The 11,169-nt window shown below is 39.6% G+C and overlaps 1 protein-coding gene across 1 annotated transcript in view; it reads right to left on the bottom strand.

Annotated features, from left to right (window-relative positions):
* ITGB8 (integrin subunit beta 8) overlaps nt 1–11,169 on the bottom strand; it is a 95,889-nt gene that overhangs the window by 8,555 nt on the left and 76,165 nt on the right. Inside the window, exons 10-12 of the mRNA XM_004702710.2 lie at nt 6,451–6,859; nt 3,155–3,380; nt 747–853 (exon numbers count right to left, since the gene is read on the bottom strand). Coding sequence (XP_004702767.1) covers nt 747–853; nt 3,155–3,380; nt 6,451–6,859 — 742 coding nt within the window. The remainder of the gene's footprint in view (nt 1–746; nt 854–3,154; nt 3,381–6,450; nt 6,860–11,169) is intronic.

Here is an 11,169-nt window from a genome sequence, read left to right as displayed (position 1 = left end):
TATCTTGCCCTGTCCGACGTCTCCCTTCATCCACTTTTTGGTTGTCTGTCCCCCAGGGAGGAGGTCACACACAGTTCCATGTAATTGGTTCCCTCTTCCCTGCCCATTCTCCCTTTACCCTCCCTGTTTTGCCACTCACACCACTGGTCCTATAGGGCTCATCCGTTAAGGGAAATTATTTAAGCCAACATTTTTAGACTAAAATTTCCATACCTTTTCAACTGTGTCTTATTTATAACCATTCATCCCTAAAGTGTCTTTATATCAAAATAGGAAAGTAGAATTTTCCAATAGCAGAATGGGTTACTTAGAGTCTTTTGCCTTCACTTGAGGTGTGACAGCAAGTGCTGGTTTTACACAGGAATGTCAGATCTTGAAACACATGTAGGTGATGAAGGTATATGATGGCTCTATTGACTTGTGTGTAATGATGAAATGGCTCGACCTGGGGAATTCATACTCTTGGTTTACTGAGGCCTCTCTCAGCCATCTATTGGATGCCCTGGCATGGAAGTACAAGACATGGGGATTGAGGTCCATAATTCAGAGGGCAGACCTAACAACTCAGCCAAGTTATGGAAAGCATGCTTGAATACACAGAGTACCATTTCTAGGGGGATATAAGAAATGGAGGCATCTAGTCCACCTCTCAGAATGATTGATTATGAAACCTTGGGCCACCCTTCTGTGTAAATGGATCTACTACTTTGACTCCGCGGGGCTTGGATGATTAAGCTCTGGTTTACCTGATGTTTGGTCCGTAGACTGCTGTTCTGCGCGAGCACATGAGGCTTGGCACTGCTCCAGCAGCGCTTGAGAGAGGTTGTGAGGGTGAAGGCACGGCACACAATTCCTGAATAGGTGGGGTTGGGGGGGCGGAAATGCAAAAAGCACTTATTAATTGAAAAATTTGTATTTGTCTGAGAGAAATAAACAAATACTGCTTTAGAAAAGAAGGCTGTGCAATTTATTTGTAATTCTACATAAATCTAATGCCACCCCAAAGGTACATTTTAGCAGCATATCATAGTTTGATACTATTGAAAATCAAAACAATGATTTCACTGTATTGAAAAGAAAATATCAAGGAAATGAATCAAATACTCTTACCATAAATTAACTTGTTAATTATATATGTGTTTTATAATATTAATATTATACTACTACTGTAAGAATCAAACAGTGATAGACAATTCAAACTTTGGACAGGTTGATTAGAAATAGCCTCATGATTAGGTCTTAGCGCTATACTTCAAAATGAATTAAATATATTTCTAAATGTAATTAAAAATATTACTAAATATAATTCTTTTAATGACTCAGGAAAAATTGGATATTCATTTGCAGAAAAATGAAACAAGACTCACATCTCAAATCATATACAAAAATGAACCCAAGATGGATCAAAGACCTAATTTTAAAACTTAAACTATGAAGATCATCAAAGATAAAAAATAAGGACAAATATAAGGGGCCTATCTATACATGTCATAAATACACTATTCAACATAACTCAAATTACACCACTGAACAACAGAAAGCAAATTAAATGATGGGCATATCTTAAAAATAAGACACTTTGACACCTGAAGATTTCGCCAAAGAGTGAAAATATAGCTCAGAGACTGGAAAAAAATGTTTATGCCAATAACTTATTGGACAAATCTGTAAAATTTATAGAATATTTTAATATCTCAACAAGAAAAAATAGAATAAACCCAATTAAAAATGGGCAGTGGAGAAGAACAAATATTTTATTCACTGAAGAAAACATTTAAGAAGTCAATAAACAGATAAAGAAATGCTCATGATCATAATCCATTAGAGATGTGCTAATCGAAACAATGAGATATCCTCTCCCGCTGCATTAATAGAAAAGTGTAGAAAGACATAAAATAAATGCGAGGGAGGGTGTGGATAGTCTGGAACCCTGAATCTACTGCTAATGGGATTGTAAAATGTAAAGCCACTTTGGAAAACAGTATAATGTTTCCTTCAAAAGTTGGAAATCTAAATACCATATGATCCAGCAATCTTACTATTAGGTATATATCCTAGAGAAGTAAGAGCCTCACCATGAATAGATAGACAGATGCACACCCATGTTCAAACAGCACTAGGCACACTAGAAAAAAAGATGGGAACAACCTAAATGTCCATTAACTGAAGAGTGGATAAATACACCATGGAACAGACACAGTGAGATACTATGTGACATTACAGACTAATGGGTGGATGTGTGAACCACTCCAAAACATGGATGGACCTGGAGACCATTATGCTAAGTGAAACTAGTTAATCACAAAAGGATAAATATTAAATGAGACCAATTTTATAAAAGTCAAGGAAAGGTTTTCACACAGAAGGAACACCTTTTGATGGTGAACATGGGTGAGAGGGAAAAGAAGGGAAAAATCACTAGCTAGACACGGTATAAACTGGGATGAAGGGGAAATTTATATATAAATTTTAAAAAAGAAAAAAGGAAATTACTCAAACTACTAATCTGATGCATTTTAAAACTTGAATCACACAAATATGAAGGGACAATGATGCTTATAGTGGTGATCTTTATCTCAGCAGGTTACAGGCTGTTACTGGCACGAAATCCATTTTTGGCACCAGATAATGTCATTATTTAACATAGGGCCGTTCATGTATATATCGCTTGTGCCTAGAGCGCTTAGTGGAAGCCATCATTCTTTACAGTAAAAAAGTAAAACACAGAATGATTATGATGTATGAAAATAGTATGAAACGGGTTATCTAGTTATTTCGCAGACCTGAAAGGAGGCATTTTCATCCTCAATTTTCCCCTGAGGGCACTGAGGCACAGCCATGGCTGCAGCCTGCCTGGAGCGCAGCATGCGTTCCTCGTCAGCTGGGACGATGGCAGTCCCTAATGGTCAAGAGCGTTTCCCAGAAACTGAAGGCAGAGACTGCTTCGAACATTTTGATTCTCTCATCATCATCTAGTGGCCCAGGGTTAAAACCTGTCTCCTAATTCTCCAAAGCTCCATTCCGTTCTTTCTTAGCATGATGATCTGGAGGCACACATCCAGCAACTTCCATAGTTTCAAAGGCAGAACACAAAGGGGCCATCAGAGCCATGCTGGTGTGCCCTTCACACAGGCATGGCAGAGAAGAAGCGTACCAGTTTTCATCGCAGGCTGTGTTGCAGGTGGGGCAGTGTTCACAGAAACGCCCGATGCTCATGGGATCCGTGCACTCGCACCTGCCACACACACAGGTGCCTCGCCCACTGCACACTTGGCCCTTTGCGTTGGTACAGTGTTGGACTGATGGTGACGGGCACTGGCACCAGTCTCCTTCCCAGCCACTGTCGCACTGGCACCTACCAGCCTCACACTCTCCATGACCTGCAACAGACACGCCAGGACCTAAGTGATAGGCACCCACTGACATTGTGAAGTGCTTCCCAGCACGCATTCCCCCTCGTTGCCATGAAAACGCTCACAATCCAATGATTTTCTACTTACGGCCAGTCTCCAGGAGCGGCTACAGTCAAAGCTGTTCCAACGTAGATCATCTCCCGGTGTGGTTATGTTGTGCTGACAAGTATGAACCCTGCTGTGATTGCTGCCTGACTACTTGGACACCACTCTGCCCTCAGTTTTACATTTAAACTGCACATGTATAAAGAAGTTACAAAGGCTGGAGTAATTAATGGCCTCACTTGAAATCAGGAGAATAAAGGACTGCAATTAATGGCTTCCATGATTTACTCTTTTCATAATTTAAGTCTTTTGTGATTGTTAAGGCCTGGGATAACTTTGAAGGACCAGGCAACCCAGTTTTGTGAGTGTCGTGTTTAAAGAAAAGTTTCCTTGTGAAGTTGACCAAGTCTTTTCAGATGTCGTGCGTGTTAATAGGTTAGTAGGTTAGCACGGATAATGTATGCAGAGAGCTGCTAGCCCACTGTTTCTGTGTTGACTTCAACTCCCAGTGACCCTCTATAGGGTTTTCAAAGCTATATATCTTCACGGGAGCAGACAGCCTCATCCTTCCTCCTCAGAGTGGCTGTCAGGTTCAAGTGCTAAACTTCCAGTGAGCAGCTCTGCACATAACCCGCAACCCCCAGGTTTCTTGCAGCGAGCTGTGACTAGGAGCCAAATGGAAAAGAGGAATCAGGGTGGCCGAGGGAGGGATGCTTATGTGGGCAACAAGTTGTGAAAATACGGGTTAAATTGGGTTCACAGTATCATTGAATTGATTTCAGACGAGGAAGTGGCCAATACTGAATATGCTCATGCAATTTTGTAAACAAATAAATCTTCCATAAGGGAAATCTTTTCCAGGATTCTTTAGTGTTTGCCAAGTTTATTTGGCCAGCATCATGCTTCCCTCTGTCTCCCCACCTCCTCCATGTCCCCCCTTTCTGTCCCCTTCTTTCTCTCCGTCTCTCCAGCTTTCCCTTCAAGGCTGCACACTTCACAGGGGGGGGGGTGTTCTGTGGAATCTGCCATTGGATCAGCTCCATTTACTAAAGGGTAAAGCCAGTGTGACCCAGCCCTAACAAACGCCTGCCAGGCCCTGTGCGCCTGAGTCCAGCCAGCTGACCTGCCAATCTGTGCGTTTAGTTCCAAAGGAAATCAGTGAAGAAAAATGTGGGTCACTATTACAGTTTGTCACTTAGTCAGAAAAGGCTCAAAGCAGAGTCTCAGCGCCTGAGGGTCAGTAGTTCTGCAGTCACATGGAAGGGCCAGCACCTTGATTTGGAAGATATTTCACTATAAACAGTGGGATTCTTGGTGTATTTCAAATTTCACTGAACAATAACTCTAAAAAATAGCAAACAATTACTAATTTGTTGTAAGATTACTTGTCCAATCAATTGATGATATCAGATACAGCTGAATAAATGTTTTGGATAATATTATTCTCTGTATTTAAAAAATATATTTTACATAATGTATTATATATAATGATATAAAGTAGAATAAGAAGACAACTTGCCATACACTCAGGTATGTATGATATAGGGCCGATTGTTAAGTTTACCTAAGATACACCATTTGTCCTTAGAAGTTTGCCACTTTTCATTAAAAGCAAACAACAAACACACACCGTATTGCCATCTGGCCAATGTCATTCAGAGCAGCCCTGCAGGGCAGGGACGCTAACTTTTCCAGGAGCAGCAAAGTCCACCTTTCTCCAGCAGAGTCAGCTGGTGGTTTCAAACTGTGCATCTTGCAGATGGAAGTCCAATGCACAATTACGACATGATCATATAAATACAACTATTTCCACCCTACTGTTCAGATCAATATTGATGAGGGTATGTAAAAATACTGCAAAGCCATTTTCACAATAACACATTGCCAACAGAAATGTCATTCCAGAATCGTGGGGACTACGAGATCCCATTCTCACCCACTGCTGTGGAGCAGATTCTGACTCAGGGAGCAGACAGGACAGCAGGGTGGGGGGCTCAAAGACTGTACATGTCTTTATGGAAACAGACAGCTCATCTCTCTTCCCTAGAGATGCTGGTGGGTTCCCAAGGTCAATTTTGCAGCTAGCAGCCCAGTGCTTAACTCTCTGCATCACCAGGGCTCAAGTTCATTTAATTCATTAAAAATAATATTTTGTATTAATTTTCAAATGTTGCAGTTTTTCTGGAATCTAACCTCTAGGTGGCAGTAAGCCTAATTGACCGAGAAGCAAGCATACTTTATTTTATTTCATTTTTCACTTAGGCGGTGTGTGGCCTCAGGCACTGATCTCCCAGATTATTTAATAAACTAGTATGCACTTGAAGAATACTCTCTTTTGGCAATTCTGTTGCTGGCAGTGTTTCAAAACTGAACTGGAAAGGTTGGAATCACTACAAACTTACAATACCATATAAAATAAGGCATTAAACCTTATGTTCCAATGAATGAAAAGAATTTTTTCAGTAACTCATTTTCCATCATCCTGAAAGAAATACAAACCTTGAGTAACAGAAGGAAAAGAGCGCTTATCATAATGAACCAGATCCTTCTAGAAAAAGACATTGATTAATAAAAAAACCAAAACCTATTGTCAGGATCAGTAATTTCCTTTTCCAGGAGCTATCTTTCCAAAGTCAAAGAATGCACACGCAGAACAAGTATTTATTTTTGTTGTTCTTTATTGTGTCCATGTTTCCTATAAGAAATTAAGCTACAAGTAGGACGAAGTGCTACAGCTCATTTGCCATGCTCTTATTTAAAGTCTTACTTCATGGACTATAAAATCCTGAGTAATGAATTTAGATTCAGAGTTGGTAACGGTACAGCTGTGATTTAAAGATAGTTAGCACAGATGCTAATATAATTGTTAGGGATAAAACGGCATGTATAAAATGTGGAAATTGCAAATGTGCTATTTTTTTTTACAATTTCACAACTAAGAGAGCACAGTGGGAAAAACCCCAAACCACTGCCTGCACAGATGTTCACTCACCAGCACATAGATGTCCTTGGTGATACGGGCAAGAAAAGTCATCCTTTTCGCAGTACTTCCCATATACTTTTCCCAGCTTGGTTTCGTGACAGAAACACCTTCCACAAATACAAACGCCTCGACCGCTGCAGACAGGTTGCTCCTTGTGTGCCTTGCAGCTCTCAGAAGAAGACGGATCTCCGTCTGAATGGCATGCACTGTCCTCACACTGGAAACAGTTAGCAGCGTCCAAAAGAGTTTCATCTACACACGTTCCTCCAGGGTCTCTGCTGTCAGCACACCGACAGCTGCAGTTTCTATGGATATGAACTGTAGTGGTTTCATTGAAACCGATAGGCTTGATAATTGCATAGCTTTTTCCTCCGGTGACATCACATTTTTCCATTGTGACCGTTACACTGAAAAGAACCTAAGTTTAAAGAGAGAAAGGGAATGTATTTTATATGCCTTGATGAGTTTTTAAATCTCCAATAAGAGCTCACCCCACCACTCCCACTCCCCACCCTCTGGCCAAGAAAACAAAACAAATCCGAACTCATTTCTATTGAATCAATCCCAAGTCAAAGTGACCCCAGCAACAGGGGAGAACAGTCTCTGTGGGGTTCCCAGGCTCCAACTCTTTATGGGAGTACAAAGCCTCATCTTTTTCCCTAGGAGCTGCTGGCAGTTTTGAACAGCTGACCTTGAGGTTAATAGCCCAATGAGTACCACTATATCACCTTTCCAATAATACATTTGTTAATATTTAAAAGTGACCACATATCATCCTAGAGGAATTACCAATATTTATAAATTACATATGCAATGCAATTCCTTTCATAGAAGCATATCCCTTTTAATGTCATTCATTTTCTCATGAATGAACTAGAGCAGCGGTTCTCAACCTGTGGGTTGTGACCGTTTTGGGGGTTGAAGGACCCTTTCATAGGGGTTGCCTGATTCATAACAGTAGCAAAATTATTGTTATGAAGTAGCAACGAAAATAATTTTATGGTTGGGGGTCACCACAATATGAGCAACTGTATTAAAGGGTCGCGGCTTTAGGAAGGTTGAGAACCACTGCTCTAGAGAGATAAAGGATGGAGTGATTGGTAATTGTCTATAATGTACTTTTAAATGAACTTGGGGTGGGGTGCAAGTTTATTTGAAGCACCTACTCCACCATTTATGATTAATTCATGTCTTGACTGGATTTCCTAGAAAACGTGAGAGAGAATGTTGGGGATCCAGTCCTACTATTCTGAGATTATGGAACAGGTATTACTAGACATAAGTCTAAATAAACTGCAGTAAAGGGCTGCTCCTCTATTAGTTAACAGCCCTAGAGGAGATTTCCAGTGAACAATTTTTATCTTGTTTGTGCTTTCTAGAGGTTCGGGTAGGGTTTTAGGGTCACCTTTTGCTTTATACAGGAGACAATGGAAGAAGACAGTAGCCTCTTTTGATATTAAGAAAGGATGCAAGCATTGGGACTCTCATTCTGAGACCTAAAGCCTCACCCCCACGGGCCTGACATTTGTCTTAGTGAGAGATGGTAGTCTAGAACTAAAGTGCTGGGCTGGCAAAAACTAGTTTTTTTCATGTATTTGTCGTTTCTTTCTCCTGTCAAAGTCCCCCCACTTCTGTTGTTTGGCAATAAAATATTGGTTTAGTGTTGATCTGTATTTGTTAACCAATCTTACTGTCTTCAGGGACTTTGGCAAATAATGTTTTATTGATTTATTTAACCACCCATGCTACATCTGTTTACACACACACATATCCATGCATGTGTGCGTACATACACACACGTGGTGGTGGCTGTTAGGCACCATCAAGTCAGTGACCCTGTGCACAATAGAACTAAGCAGTGCATGGTCCTGTGTCAGCCTCATAACCATTCCTAAGCTTGAGCCCAGTGATTCAGCCTCTCTGTCAATCCATCTCTTTGAGAGCCTTCTTCTCTTTTGTTGTCTCTTCACTTTACCAAACATGATGCCCTTCTCCACGGACTGGTCTCTTCTGAAAACATGTCCAAAGTATGTAAGACGAAGTCTTGCAATATAGGGTTTTAATAAATAAAAGTTTTATAATGTAAAAAAAAATTGTCTCTAAGGAGCATTCTGGCTTTAATTCTTCCAATACAGATAGGTTTATCCTTTTAGGAACTCATGTTTCTTAACATGCATACTATGATATAAAATTCTACATTTGGTTATATAAATTTTATATATGTCCATTAAGAATTAGAAATAATCTCATAATATTAAAACCAATACAGATGCCATTGTACTCTAAATTCTTTTGGTTTTAAGAATGTTAAGAATTAACAGATGTGTAGGACAGTGTGGTCACGGTCAATATTAAAAGTAGAGTAAAACTTGTGTTTATATACATAAAAGCCCATATGTCTATTCCCTAGAGTTAGACTGTTTATGGTTGAAGGTTGGGGGCGGGGGGAAAGGAATGTAGACCCCCCAAAAGTAAAAAAGTATAAGAATGAAGGAAAATAAATCTGCTCAAATGCAATTTTGAAAAGAATAATTACTTGTAAGAGAATAAATCTTCGAAAGAGACTTTTAGCTCACTTCCACCTCGTACAAAGTTTTCTCTATATTTAATGGTAATCAAAGTGTATTTTGATATATGATGTCTTTTGGAAGAAATCCAACAAGTGATTATAGATAAGTTTATTTAATTAGCTACTTATAATAATTTTTTAAAACACACAGCATGAAGAACAGATGTGTGTGTGTGTGTGTGTTTATAAAAAGCCAAACCCCCTCTTCTTGGGTTGCTTTTCACTAATAATGGTCTAATAGGACAGAGCAGAACCATCTTAGTGGTTCTCAACCTTCCTGATTCACGACCCTGTCATACAGCTCCTCATGTGGTGGCCCCCCACCCATAACATTATTTTCCCAGCTACTTCATCACTGTCATGTTGCTAGTTATGAATCATCATGTAAATATCTGATATGCCGGATGTATTTTCATTGTGACAAATTGAGCATAATTAAACATAATAAAGCAAAATGATTAATCACAAAACTATATGTGATTATATATTGTGAAATATTTATGTGTTTTCTAAGACTAGGCAACCCCTCTGAAAGGGTTGTTTGACTCCCAAAGGGGTCGCAACCCGCAGGTTGAGAAGCGCTGCTATAAGGTTTTCAAGGATATGTATATTTTTTAATGAAAATAGACTGTTACATCCTTCTCCTGCCAAGTGGATGGTGGGTTAGAACTGCCAATCTTTGGGTTGGGAGCCTAGAGCTTAACCATGGTACTAGCTAAAGAAGAGGTACATTACTCACCAGTCTCAATTTCCTAAGGGGGAAAACATGCATTCTAATGAAAGAGACAGAGGGACTTTCTTATAGCTCAGATTTAGAATCTTTCAACAATGTTTTTTTTTCCCTTTATAGAAAAGCATAGAAAAAAATAGTAAGAATACCATGTAACTTCAGGGGTGGATGAAAAGAGCTGGAAATCTTCTACCCTCAATTTTTCACTTTAAAACCTACCTGTGTGCTCATGAGGGGCTGACGAGAATAGGTATCAGAAGCACAAAAACAAACAATCAAATTGACGTGAAGTGGTATAGACAGAGCGGAGACCCAAAATCCACCGGTAAGATAATTGAAAAGTCCCTCATAGAAGGGCCACATGGGAGGGATGATATATCCCGAGGGTGGCATAATACTGATGAAACACATAACTATACTCTAGTTCTTTAATATTTCCCCTCCTTACTATTATGGTCTTAGTTTTACCTCATCAATCTTATGAGACCTGTGTATTTTTATTTGTATAATTAAGATAGTTCTGAAGATAGATCATTCAGAAATAGTAATGGAATAAGGATTTCCTGAGGGTACAGGAAGGGAACTGGGAGGAAGGGGGGCAAAGGAACTGAGGGGAAAAAAATAACAGAATTGTAGGTGAACGGATACATTGGATGATGTAAGTTATGGCAATTTGTGTGTGTGTGTGTGTGTGTATACATAATACATACATACATACATACATATGTATATGGGTTCCTGGGGTGGGGTGAGGAGGGAAGGGATAAAGGAGAGCTGATATCAAAGAATTCAAGAAGAGAATGTTTTGAAAACATTTGAAAATGGTGGCAGCAATTGTACAACGATGCTTGATCTCATTGAATTACAAATTGTTATAATATCTGCAAGAGCTCCCAATCAAATGATAAAAAACAACAACAATAAGGCAGTGATGCCCAAGTTGTAAATGACTCTCAAAACTCACTTTGCCAGTAAGAATCACTTTAAAAGCACCCTGCTGGGTGTTTATTCATTCTGAGAGAATGTCTTCTCTAGTTCTATTTTCCTGAAATTTCTATAACCTGGGGTTCTCTTTTTAATCACCTCCCTTTAAAATTCAACGATGCCACTACCTTTTTTCTTGTATTTAAAACATTTTGTTACATTTTGCTAGGCCATGATGAGTGTATGGGGACCAACACAAAATGAAGACTGGAATTTTTCACCTACATCAACTACTCCCTTATTCCCACTCCCCCTTATTTTCAGGGCGATTATTTAAAATGTTCTGGTCATGTTAAGCATTTTCGGACGTGAAACCAACAGCTATCATCATTATCTAAGACTGGTTTGTTGAGGGTGCGTGGTTTCTGAAGCTGAGCTGTGACATCCATGTGTCCATTAGCTGTTCTCCAGTTGGTATCAGACTCATATGTCAATCCAGCTCCCA

This window comes from Echinops telfairi, unplaced genomic scaffold (genome assembly GCF_000313985.2).
Source record: "Echinops telfairi isolate 266 unplaced genomic scaffold, ASM31398v2 ScPeMD7_23;HRSCAF=83, whole genome shotgun sequence".
NCBI classification, from domain to species: domain Eukaryota; kingdom Metazoa; phylum Chordata; class Mammalia; order Afrosoricida; family Tenrecidae; genus Echinops; species Echinops telfairi.
The sequence above is the reverse complement of the archived record's forward strand: the minus strand, read 5'-3'. Positions and strand labels throughout refer to the sequence as shown.